Here is a 13,489-nt window from a genome sequence, read left to right as displayed (position 1 = left end):
TTACAAACTGGATGAGACTATTATGTCCATGCACGGAATAGTTATGTTCTCATACTCTGTGTATGCCAAACTCAAGATTTCTCCCTAAGATACATAAAATAGTTGGAGTAAAAAGATCAAACGGGTTAATTTCTTTTATCTTGAACTTTTCTATGTCAGTGTGGGGGAGCAGAGTAGAGTATTTGTTTTCTTTGTCAGTCTGTATATCTTAGTACTGTCTTTGGTGTACAAACCTTGGTGTACAACGATGTAACAGTAACTTCAGCAAAGTTCTTGGTCTGTAGCAGGTGTGACTTCTTCAAAAATGTTTTGTAAAATGCCTAGAACATTGCTGTCAACACCCTGAACTTTCAGATGATATTTCTGGAACTGCCGGTGCCATTTTCAGCAAGCACAGCAGGGGACGTAGGGGCCTAAATTCCAGTGGTTAAGTCATGTTATGCTTTTAAAAGCATAAAATTCATCCTGCAAGTTATATGCGTCATCTGTAAGATGTACTTCAGTAAACCGGGGGAAAACTTGCTGATTTTCTGCCAATCAACACTCCAGGAAAGATTGTCCATCCTATTCTTCTTCCTGAATGGTCCCCACTAGCTTCCTTCTGGGGACTTCAATTGAGGAATGACAGATTTGTGATTTGTGACAGAAGAAATTCAGTTTCTTTTCTCTTATGTCACTTTTCTCCCTCATATTTTTTTCCTCGTGGGGAGAAACTGTGGAGAAGTGTAAACAGTACAAGAGCAAATCCCTTGAAAATGCAAATTAAAAATGTATAGAAGTGAAATGAAGTTGAACTTATTTGGAATGAATTCTCCCATTTATCTTTCTTGGGAAAAATAAACCTGCTAATTTCTTTTCACCTTCTAATCAAGGTTTGTTCAAAAAACACATTCTGCCTCTTTGGAAATTTTCTAGCCTGAAGTGCAGTGATTAGCTTCTAGAATTTCTCAGTTCAGCCCTTTGTATCTTGACCAGCTCAAACTCTTTCAGAAAGAACACGGAAAATGTCATAGTATGTAGATTTTTATTTCATTCACTGATAAAAATGCGCTCTTTACCAGAATGACTGCGTGAATTTAGGACTTCTGACTGACTCCACAGAAGGAAAAGTGCTGTGGTGTGGTCAGCAGCTCCTCCGCATTTGGGACCACACTGAATATTCACTTATAAACTTGTATGTACGTATTTGCCTATGCATATTAAATTACGGCATTTATGTGATGTTCAGATCCCTCCCCAAGAAATGGGGTTCTCAATACAAAAGAGATCTTGGAAGACTGCATGCACTTGATCACTTTAGCTTGCAAGTGATGACTATTTCTGCAAGTAATGTTTTGGGTTTGTTTGGGTTTTTTTCCTGGGATTGGGCATATGTTTGTGTAAATTGGGTAATTCATGAGGAAAGAATGAGAAAGTGTGTTGTCAGAAGGCTGGAATTCAGCAACTTGGATACTCAGTTGGGGGAATTTGTGGCAAGAGTGCTCACTGCAGCGAGTACAAAGTATTCCTGACAACCAGTTAATTATTTACATTTGTTTGTGTTGCAAGAATGACAGCAGAAGTTGAAACGTGCAGAGGGAGAAACTTCCCCTTGTGATTGCTAGTTCTTTGTTGTCATAGGCATCTTAACTTTTATGGGTGTTTTCCTCATGTTTGCACAGAGGAGACCGCCATGTGGCCCGTGCAGTGCGGAAACCAGTGTTGACCAGAGTAATGTGCAAAATGCAATTTAAATCAAAACAGTAAAATGAAATAGTATCAATGGTCTGGACACAATTGCAATCTTTTTAATCATGCACGTTGCAAATAAAAAAAAAAAAAAAAAAGCTAGTATTTGCCCACCAGAAAGAATAGGGGTAAAGGAAGAGGTTAGTACAGCCACATGCCAAAATACATTACAGCATGCAAGGCTAGAGCCAGCCCACGCATTTATACAGTGCATTGTTAAGATCCATTGGAAAGTGCAAATGCTAATTAGGAATGTGAACGAGATAACCTCAACATCAGTTAAAGTCCAATTATTCCTACCAGGATTTCATGATACTAATCTGTTTGTCCTTCCAGTGATCGTGCCCAACTAGAGTTATTACAGTAATTGTGCAGAGTTTACGCCAGGCTAGTGCTAGTGTGTCATTGCTCACTGGCAGCTTGACAGCTTTCCCAAGGAAAGCAGCAATGTGTTTGCATATGAATTCACACAGAAAGATACATGCAAACTCTTTCCATTTAAAATCCAGGTCTACAGCTGTGATACTTGTTCATCTTGAAGTGCTCCTTGACTGAACAGAAAGGGAGGTGAAATTTCAATTTGTTGTGGTGCGCTGACCTTGCAGTTGCTGTGCAGTGAAGATGATGGTTACTGGTGGCAGAAATGAATTCTGATATAACTGTTTGGTTGTGGGACTCTTTCTGTCTTTGGCTTTTCTCTTGCCTGTAAAATTTGATCTGAATGTGATCTCTTGTAATTGCTTTCAGACAGGAGGGGCATGCCTGCATGGTGCAGACAGCCCTTGCTCAGCGTTTTGCATCCACATGAGACTGCAGCATCAGATGCAAAAATAGAACTGCTCCAAAATGCGTCACTTTGGAGGTTGCAATAGCTTTCATTTCTAGGAAGCTGAGAGGGCTGCTTTCTGCTTTTCATCTCCTCATCCTAGTTCCCTGTCAGTAAGAGGAAGGTAATCTGCTCATGACTAAAAATAGAGTACAAGAGTAGACAAACACTCTACGCTTTAATTGGGTACACGATGATTAACCCCTCAGCACCTGTGAAGGGGCACAGGGAGCGCAGTGTCATGGCTGTGCTGGTTCGAAGGGACTGGGGAAGCCCCTGATAGGAGCAGGGTGATGGCCAGCGCTGGGTCACACCAGTGGTGGCATTGCCTGGCCAATGCCTTGAAACCCTCTGAGAACAAGGGCTCCTCAGCCTTGAGGAGATACCAATCCTGGTGCAGCATTGCCCCTCCAGGGAGAAACCTGTCAGACAGAGAGTTGGATTTGGTCTGGAAGAAGCCCAAGTGGGCTTCTCCTCAGCATGGACATGCCTCTGCTGGAATAAAGCTCGGGAAGATGGCTGGTCCGATAGGCTGGGGGTTACTGGCAAGTGAAGGTGTGTTGTTCAGGGTGCGGGTGCATCAGAAGAGAGGCTCAGGCTGCATCACCAAGGTGGGTGCCAAAACACCCTGCAAGAAGGTTGCAAATGGTCATGTCTCAGGGGCAGGGCAGGGTTGCCCAACGGGGAGCCACAGCGGCTTGAAGGAGATGTTTCTGAGAGATGGTGCCTCACAGCATGGGGCAGCCAGGCCTACACAGCTTGCACAGAAGCAAAATTTGTCTCTTGGAGGTGGCAGTTCTGGATCCTGATAAGTTTTTCCTCTGGCGCAACTAGCTTCTAGTCTGGGAAGCAATGTCCAGCACATAACATTTGAAATCTTTCTGTTCTCTTCCCTATATCTCACTAAATAAGAAAGAGGGTTCCTGGGGTCTTACTAGCACCTGCATGACAAGGAAGTTGATGCCACGTTTTTGTGTTAAGTTGTTGGTTGCTCATTTCCCATGTAATTTTTTTTCATTGCTTATCACGACAGTAACATATGATTTTAGTAGCTTGATTGTTGCGATACAGGGTTTATTATTACCTGAGGGTCCTGGTGGACAACAAGGTGAGCAAGAGTCAGTGACATGCCCTGGCAGCACGGAAGGCCAGTGCCAATCTGGGCAGCATTGCCACCAGGTCAAGGGAAGCGATCCTTCCCTTCTACTCAGCTCCTGGAGTGCTGGGTCCAGTTCTGGGCTCCCCAGTACAAGGGAGACATGAACATACTGGAGAGAGTCTAATGAAGGGCCACAAAAGTGATGAAGAGGCTGGAATATCTCTTTTATGAGGAAGGACTGAGAGCTGGGACTGTTCAGCCTGGAGAAGAGAAGACTCAGGGAGATCTTATCAATGTGTATTGATACCTGATGGGAGGAGTAAAAAAGACAGAGCCAGCCTGTGCTCGGTGGTACACATTTGCTGGAACAAGAGGCAAGGGGCATAAAGTGAAATACAGAAATTTCCATTTAAATGGAAGAAAAAAACATTTTTACTATGAGAATGATTAAACACTGGCACAAGTTCCCCACACAGGCTGTGGGGTCCCTGGAGATACTCAGAACCCAAGTGGGACATGATCCTGAGCAACCTGCTCTAGGTGGCCGTGCTTGAGCAGGGAGAGGTGGGACTAGGCAGTCTCCAGAGGTGCCTGCCAGCCTCAGCTAATCTGTGATTCTTTGATTATATTAATGTGTAGTACATGTTTTGTGGCTGAAGTGATAACGTATCTGTAACAAAGGCTTGTGTTTTTTCACTTTAATAATGTTCATTTATCGTAAGTACGTTACAGCTTATGAGCTTAATCATCATAAAGGGAAACTTTCTCCTTATTTTACTGCATTATAAGTACCAGACATTGTACCCAAATGTTCACCAGTGAGAGTAATTGACTTCATAATAATCTTGTTATCCAGACAGAGCTAAGATGGAAGTGCTTAATTTTTGAGCTCCTCACTCTCAGTGGTGTACAACGTGTTATCTTGGTCTTGGTGATCTTCTAGGGGGACTGGAGGTGTGATGGAGGGATATGGGCTGAAGAGCCTGATGTGGAGAGGTTTGAGCGTGGACTGTTTCCGGAGAAGCCAATTAGGGAACTGGAGAGGCTTTTGTGGCCTTTGGCTTCCCAAGGAGGGAGAAGCTCAGCTCCAAAACAAGGAGAAGCTGGCGGAAAGAGGCAGATACTCCTCTCCCTTGCATGTGGGAATTGCTGGTGGGCACAGGCTTGCCAAGTTCGCTGCTGCTGGCTCCTTTCACTGGGAGCTTGACCAGGAGGCTGTTTATTCCCATTCCAGCTTCAAGTGAGAGCCCAGGCCTTTATAGAGCTGCAGGGAAGGATTTGTGAAAAGCATAAAGTTTTTGCTCACAGACTTTTGTACTTATTTATACCATTCAGTCTATCTTTGGCATTCTTTCTGTTGTCTTGATTTCCCAAAGCTTGAGCAGATTGTCTCTTTCTCCACATCTGCACATTTCATTTTATCCCATTCATGCCTGAAAAATAGCTAAGAATATTTCTGGAGGAGTCTTGCCATATTTACAACTCAGAAAAATTCTTTATTTACAGGGCCAGTATTTTACAGCATGAAGTCTAATTTTTTAAATTATTTTTTTTAATCCACACTTTTTGGGCTGCTGAAACTTGGTTAGCATTTTTGACATTAACTTGTGTTCCACAGTAACCAGCAGACTGTCTGCCTTCATTGCCTTAGACTTGTCACCCCAAAATGGCTGAAAGCAAAGGTTTAGGATCGGTTGAGGAGCTCTGTGAATTTGTAAGTTGACGTTTCTCTCTTCCTCCCATTCTCTCCCTGCCAAAGCAATGACACCTATGCCTTGTCTGGCATGCTTATTTGGGCACACGGTAAAATAAAAGCTATTAACAAGAGCATGGGATGTATGTTCCGTTGCTTTAGTTATAGATTCATAACTAAACCTCTGAATTTCCCATGGATTTATGCAGTAGCTTCCCCTCACTGTGTTTCCAAGCAAGGATATTTTAGACAGAGTGTGCGTGCTCACGCCGCCTGGATACCAAGAGGCAATGCTGCATATACATGGGTGCATGAGGATTTCTTTTGGTCTTTGTATTAGAAAGGCAGCAGTTCCACTGCCAGGTGGCCCCCACTCCCCAGGTGACAGCAGCTCTCCCAGTCTTGCTCCCAGGAGTCAGCTCTGACTTGGGAAGAGGCGCTTGGGGGCAGCGGCAAGCCTGCAACATGGGGCTCGTCTGGCCACTGGTGGGTGTTTCTGTGGCGGGTGAGGAGGGAGGTGGTGCCGGTAAGGCTTGCTTTCCCTCAACCGTCATCTGTTCACACCTGGTGTCTGGTGAGAAGAGGACCCCAGCTGGGAAGGGCTGTCATTTATACATGCTATTTCTGACATCCTCTCGCAGCACTGGCAGGGTTTCCCCATATCCTGACGCAGCAGGAGTTTTGTGGAAAGGGGCTGAGTACAACTTGGGCGTCTTCATACAGGAAGAAGATACATTTCGTCACGGATGAAAAAATGAGCCGTGCAAATTATTGCAAGCTTGCCATACCTAGTCTCACTTGTCTGCATCATATAGCCAAACAAGAAGTCTTGAGTGCTGGGGTTTTATTTTGGTTGGTTGCTTTTTATTACAGCGCAGCCCCACGCCACTGTTTCCTGCAGTTCTCTGCTAAAACACCACACCTTGCAGCTACTAGCTGCTGTTTCTCAAAGCTGACATCTGCTGATCATCAAAGCTGATCTGCACGGATCGGCCACGTGAAACAGCTCCTGTGTTGGCTGCCCTGTGTGACTCTTAATTTTAAGAGGACATTGAAGTCTCACAATTCAAATACATGTAGGTGATGCAGACATAGTGTTTCTCAAAGCGAGTGTCCTCTAGATCTCAACCTGCTTATTTCTTTCCATTCAGTATAACCGCTTGTTTTGTTTTCAGGTAGAAAAGCAAGAAATTTGGCAAAATACAGCATTGCTTGCTTATAGCAGAAATGTGACTGTTTTAGCTGGAAGGTTCTGAGTTGGTTCCTCTCTGCATGCGAATAGTAAGATAGTTTTTATCCACCTGATCCTCTCTATGGATCGTCAAGTATAATAATACCAACCTCTTATTATCACCTTCCAAGTCTGGGGCTGAAAAATTAACTAAGCATTTATTTGACGTTATAAAGGAGTTATAGTATGAGTATATAGTATAAGTATATACTATAAAGGGGTACAGTTATGTTTCCTACTACAGGGTGGAAAGCATGTGACAAGCAGAACAATGCCCTAGAGCTGTTTGTCTAAATGATACTGGAAGGCACAGTAAATGAAGTTACAGCAATACACTTGTAATGCATTTCTGTGCCTGATGTTTTGGGGTTTTTTAGCTGGAGGACACTTGTTAGACTCTTATCAGCCACGCTCCTCAGTTTCCATATGGATAAAAATGTAGAGGATATTTCCCTGCTTCCTTTCTAACATACCATCAGAGCCCCAGTAGAAATGCCAAATTTAACATAAATTGGGTTACACTGCATAACACACTCCATCATCTCTCTCATTGTTTTCACAGGGTGTTAGGCAGCAACCCTCAATTCTTTTTTCTTTTCTTTTCTTTTTTTTTTCTATTGGCTTGCGTACCACTTCTAAAATAGTTTGAGGCCAGTGTTGGGCTCCACGGGTTTGTTGGCATAGCTGTGTCAGCTTGGATTGTGAAACATCCAGCCCCCTGGCCAAGGCTGCTGGGCTGACAACATGGCCCGGGCGTAGCTCTGTCAGCAGAGGCGCGGAAATTTGGAGGCAACGTTCTCTCCTCTTTTGTGTCAGCCTCCTGCATTGCACTTGAAGACAGTAGTGTATTTGCAGTCTGCTTCAAGTCATATCTCTGCTACAATTAAAGAAAATGGGGCTGCTGACATCAAGTAAAATATTTATGTATGCATGTGTTTGAAACGAGGTGGGGAGATTTTTTTTCCTTTAGCTGAGTTGCACTTAAGGAAGCAGGCAGTGATGAAACAGTGGCCTGAATAATTTTGAATTGTTTACCATAATTAATGCACATCAAAGTTGGGATGCATAGCTTATAAAGGGGGTGTTTCTGTCTGCATTTGGTTTTTTGGACATTTTTTTCTCAACATCGCGTACAACACTGGGAACTAGGATGACCTGAATTTTTACTGTCCGATACGAGAGATACTACGAAGCTTCTGCTAAGGGCTTTGGCTGTTGACAGTGAGAGATCTTCTCATCTAACATGTTAACAGTGAAGGAGGTTAGTGGGACACTGGAAAGCTGCTTTTTACCCAGCTGCGTTCCCAATGAGATGCTGGGCTCTTTCAGTGATTTCAGTAGATGGTGTTATTGCATTTCCCTGTATATTAGACAAAAAACCTGATCCTGGAATCAGTCCACATTGCAACTGAAGCAAGAAATATCTCCACGTTTGGTTTTTCCTCCAGTGGATTACCCGCTAGTCACAGCTCTAATAGTCCATGATGGAGTATTTCATACTGTTGATTGTTGCCACTGTTACACGCAAAGAATGCTCCGGTTTGCTGAGATGGGACCTTGGCATGCGTTTGAAGTTGGAATTTCTAAAAGACAGAAGAGATCTGCTCGCTGAAACTTGCAACATGACACGTATTGACTTATTTTTAACTCCACAAGCAGACCTGAACTTTCATGAAAAGCAGATTTGCCCCATTCAGCAGATTATTACTAAGCTCCAGGCCAATAGATTTGAAAGATGGATGAGTTGAATGAAATAATTTTAGGGTTGTCGATTTGAGAATTAAACAGAAAAGGTGTCATTTTAATGCGTATATTACTTTATTATGCAAACATGATTTATTTTTTTCCTGTTAATTTCCCACAGAAACGTTCCAGAGGTCAAGTGCTATTTGACAAAGTGTGTGAGCATCTGAACCTTTTGGAAAAAGACTACTTTGGGCTGACATACAGAGACACAGAAAACCAAAAGGTAACCCACAAAACTGCGGCTGGCCTTTGGCATGTGAACATCAGAGCTCCCCAAGACACCCCCCAGACAATGACTAATAGTCCAGAGGTGGTTTTTATCTTCCAAGTTTCACAGACATAGCTTGAGCTATTGTTTTTTGTAACTCTACTTCTTGAGAGCATCCTCTGTGTTTCCCTGGCTTCCCTCTGTGCTGGCTATTTATGACATGAAAGAAGTTAATCATATAGCTGGTTTTTTTTCTACTATGATTTATTTCATTACTGCCATAGATGAAAGTCAGATTTACATTCATAGATAGACTACTAAACATACACTACTAAAATATGTCTTAATAATATGGTGGTTGAACTACAGATAGGCAGGGGTTGATTGACTGCTTCTGCTAACTGCTAAGATAAAAGTAAGGCTTTAAGTCTTGACTTGCTTTATCTTAGCATTATTGTTGATTTGGCTAAAGACATTAATCTTCAGGAGCAGTTGGTAGCAACAGTGAATCACATTCTGCTTGTCTGCATCTCAACTGCAGTGTTAAATAAGCTGTGTATTAACAGTGTCTGTGATGATCTAATGTGCAGGTGAGATAGATGTATTGGTTTGGACGCATTATGATGAAAGAGAGAGTATCAAGGGATAATTTAAAATATGTTGTGTGATTTTAAGATAGGTATTTTGAAAGAAACCATTAACAAAACTTCTTAGCGATATATGGACTAGCCCAGCAGAGCTCACCAGGTGAAGGTATTTTGTGCCTTGCATGACCTGAAAGGTCTTCCTTGATGGAGCTGGAGCTATTACTACTTCTTTAGCTGTTTATGTCTTGTGAGAACAACAGTTGTATTCTCTAGGCTTCCCTTTGTTTCAGTCATATATATGATGCAGAAGAAATCAGTCATTTTGTCTCTCTTTTCCCATTTCTTTACAGACTTCTAAATATGAGGATTTTGCTTCTGATTCAGAAAATCATTTAAACAGACACTTGGTTGATGGCAGTGCAAGATAATACTTCAGCGTATGCTTAATTTGGAGTTGTGGTAAAAGTTAGGCAGATGTTTAAGTGCATTTCCAGACAGATGTGCTTTCCTGTGCTGGAAAGAGAAGAATGTATTCATTAGTAACAGGTGGTTTAGAAGCACTAAACATTTATAGATCAGCAGTTACTTTACAGAGCTAAACAGCTAAAAGAATAGCTGCCTGCCACCACATTTATTGATCAATAACATGCATGTTTTTAATATCAGAGTACTTAGCAATTCACCTCAATCCTCGGCCAGTTAACTTCCAGCAAGACAATATATGTGCCCACATCACATGTCATCTTTGAAAATAGAAATCCTGATGCATCTGTCATTTCTTGGTGCATAGGGTGCTTTTGTGCTCAATAGCTGGAGCTCTTTAGGCTCATGTTCTGCACCACAGACTGGGTTTGGACAGCTGAAAGCCGATTGTTTTTGTTGAGGGGGGATTGTTTGTTCTGCTTGTTTGTTATTTCTTTGCTGTTTGCGTTTTTTCCCTCTGATAGGTTTGTTTATCTTTCTTTGGAGAAAGTGGAACTTTCCTAGGGGAAGCTGCTTTTTGTTCTGGGCTGTGCGACACATTGTAAATATTAATTTGATTCTGTTAGGGGGCACGGTAGCGGCAGCACTAAGAAACCCCAAGCTGCTGTGCACCTCCTCCAGAGGAATTTCATCTGCTCTGTAACTTCTGTGGAATAGTAACACTTTGCTGTGATAAATCCCCACCTCCTCAGCAGGGGTTTTGTTTTCGTAGTCCCTGGGCTCTGCATGGCACGGATGGGGGCAGCTCCAGTGCTGTGGTTCTGCCTTTCCTTTCCCCTCAAGCTCCCTCTGCTCCCAGGGAGTTCCACGTTCCCACGCCAGGTTGCAAATGGGATGGTGCCATATGCCGCACTTGCTTACCGTTTAGCAAGGCTTTGCAGCCCTTCCAGGGTTAGAGCAAAGTAACAGCCAAGCAAACAAACAAAAATAAGACTTTTTTAACAAGCTTGTAGAAATTTTGTTTTCCTGGAAGATACTCTGGAAAAAGATTTCTGTGGATTTATTTTACTAATTTATATTTTTTTATTATTATTTTTATTTCAAACTATTCAGCCCCTTAATGCCTGGGAAGGTTAATAAAATATCCTGCTTCTACCCAGGGCCACATCTGGAGACAGTGTTACCCCTGCCCACCGTTGCTCCAGGGAGAAAGGGGTGGCAGACCTTCGTTCTAGCTTTGACTCATTGCACTGTTTTAAAAATGATGTTTGTTTTGTTTTCTAATTGAAATTGAAAAAAGGAAACATTTTCATTGCAGAATTGGTTGGACCCTGCCAAGGAAGTCAAGAAGCAGATCCGAAGTAAGTTTATCATTTGCGTGTTCATTTCAGGGGATCTGGAAAACTTTCATTCTGGTGTATCTGGACCCAAAAAATCTGCACAGAAAAGTCTCCTTCTCTAAGGTGCTGTCAGTGTCAGTGAAGGCATCGGACCCGTGTGATGCCGGGCAGGGGATGCGAGAGGCAGAGGAGGCTCCCTGGCATGCAGGCGGGGTGTCACAGGCACCAGGCGCCTGTCACTGCCCAGACCCTCTGATCCTCTGAGCTTGTTCCTAAACAGCTGGGATTACTCACTGCTCTGGGGTCAAAGGACTGGTCCCACCCGGGTGCCCCCAGCACCAGGGGCTTAGCAGCCCCCTTGCCCCAGCCCTACTGCCCACACGTCGAAGGGACAGGTGGGATGCGGCCACAGCCCCCTTCTCGATGCTTTCCCCCAGGAAAGCATGCTCCCCCTGAGGCAACAAAGCCTATGTCAGTCTTCTTCTGCATCCTGTCCCGAGTCTCTGGCAAAGGAATTACCTGTATCTTTTCCGTATTTTACCCCATAATGAGTGCGTGCAGTTACTGAGTCTTGTAACACGTGAGCTTGCGTTGCTGAAAGCAACTTGACATTTGCAGAGATGCAAAAACCTGGTTTTACATGAAGCAATGTAACCTTAGGGACTAGGCTATGCATGTGAATTATTTCATGTTACTGATATTTATATCCTATCCAGGAATGCTGCTCGTGCCCCGCTCCCCCCCCCCCCCCAAATACTTCACTGATGCAAAGATAGCATTCTGTCTAAAAAATCCTACCTTCCTGCATTTCAAAAGCTTGAACTTTGCTCCTAAAATGACCATTCAGTTCACAGAGAACCAATTTTCTGCTTCACGTGAATATTTTAAAAAGCTTGGTTGTTAAATTTAGCCATCACCTACATTAGAAATTCAAAACCCTCTTGAAAGAAAACCTTGTTAAGACTGCCAGGCTCAAAACTTGACCTCCCTTTTTTTACCCCCCTCACTTTTAAAAATTGATGAAATATTTGTATCTGTTACTTCTTTGGGCAGGAGAGCCTCAGTATTTTTTTTTCTTTTCACATTTTGTTAAATGATGTCTTCTAGCACTTCTGCTTTCACAAGTGAGTACATCTGGTAGTTTGCATTTGTTGGGTCAGGCCCAGGGAAAGAATCTCCAAGATTCAAAGGGTTAATTTACACTGGCTCGAAAACTTCTCCACTTACTATGAGCAACCACACCTTCCCACTTGTATTATTTTCATTCAAAGTAAGTGATCTGCAGTAAGAAGTAATGAAAATCTGTGGGTTTTTAATCTCTGGAGAAGGTGGATCTGGAGGACAGACCGCCATGGGTCAGGTTGCACTGACGGTCAATGCAAGTAAAGCAGCTCAGCTCCACACCACTGATTTCAAATGCATTTAATATATGCCTGAGCCATGAGATAGACAATGAGGGGTTGTGACAGTGAGAGACCAGCCAGGCCAGAAGTTGCTCATCCTGGACTTGATGCAAGAGAGAATTGTACGTGCAGACGATGGCAGCAATAATTTGCTTGCTGTGTACAATTCCCCCAGAAGTCTGGAACAGGACAATGATGGAACACTAGGGCTGTTACCCTACTTTCCAAAAATACGTGTGTGTGTGTGTGTGTTTATAACACTGCTAAATGCTGGTTGAGCTGTACAGCAATCAGGTATCTGTGGTCCCACTGCAGACCCCAGGGATTTCATCCCAGTGGTTGAGAAATGAGGCGGTCGCCATGTGTGCGTCCCCTGGTTCCCACCCCCTTAGTTATAGCCGCTGACTTGCGCAGTGTTGGGTCTTACTTAAACCCCTGTAAGTGAGGGGTGAAGGCCTCTTACTCTGGTATTTTAACAGTACATGCTATACGATAGGCTGTATCATAGGTTTGATTTATTGTATGTGTGCCAGGGGAATGGATTTTCAGGCCATGGCCCCTTCCCTCTGTCATGGGGCCAGGTGTCACACACAAGCTCCACTCCCACCTTGGGGCCAGTCCGCTCCCTGGAGGGACTATGCCCCATACTTGCTGCCAGCCAAATCTTCCTTCCAGGAGCTTTTGTGGCCCAAGAGAGTGGAAAAGTTCCTGAAATCAAGGAGCCCAAAAGTCTTACCAAGAGCTGATGGTAAACATCAAAAGTCTTCTTGCACATTGAGCCTGTTTTCTCAGGTGCATGCATGACCAAAGTGGATGGGGCTTTGCACAGGATAAAGTTTCCTTGTCATCCTTAAATAAATACTCCCAAACACCCAATTAGGACAACCATACAGTATTTCCAGGTAAGCAGACCTGTCCAGCATATAAGCTATGTTACTCAAGAACTCACCAGATACACCTTCAAACCCCATACATTTTAGGAGGTGCTCAGGCACAAGGTACCCCTGCACTGAAGACCATGGGAAGGCCCTACCCTGTCAGATTTGTAAGAGAGAGTCCTGTTTTTCACAATGTTCACAAGCACTTCCTCATTACATGGCTAATATGGACTTTTCAAAAGACATCTATTTATTTCTAGTTAGAGTTGCACTTAGACTTTGATGTGTTTTGGGAAACAGAAGTGTTATTACTTTGGCTTTGTTTTC

General features: G+C 43.3%; 1 protein-coding gene across 27 annotated transcripts in view; it reads left to right on the top strand.

The window, feature by feature from the left end:
* Nucleotides 1–13,489, top strand: part of EPB41L3 (erythrocyte membrane protein band 4.1 like 3) — a 144,045-nt gene that overhangs the window by 92,486 nt on the left and 38,070 nt on the right. For all 27 annotated transcript variants that reach the window (XM_080381229.1, XM_080381251.1, XM_080381249.1 and 24 more), the window contains exons 4-5: nucleotides 8,442–8,546; nucleotides 10,860–10,902. In XM_080381229.1, coding sequence (XP_080237355.1) covers nucleotides 8,442–8,546; nucleotides 10,860–10,902 — 148 coding nt within the window. The remainder of the gene's footprint in view (nucleotides 1–8,441; nucleotides 8,547–10,859; nucleotides 10,903–13,489) is intronic.

Source organism: Falco punctatus, assembly GCF_963210335.1.
Source record: "Falco punctatus genome assembly, chromosome: 3".
In the NCBI taxonomy this organism is placed as follows: Eukaryota; Metazoa; Chordata; class Aves; order Falconiformes; family Falconidae; genus Falco; species Falco punctatus.
Note: the sequence above shows the minus strand (reverse complement) of the source record. Positions and strands in the feature narration are given on the sequence as shown.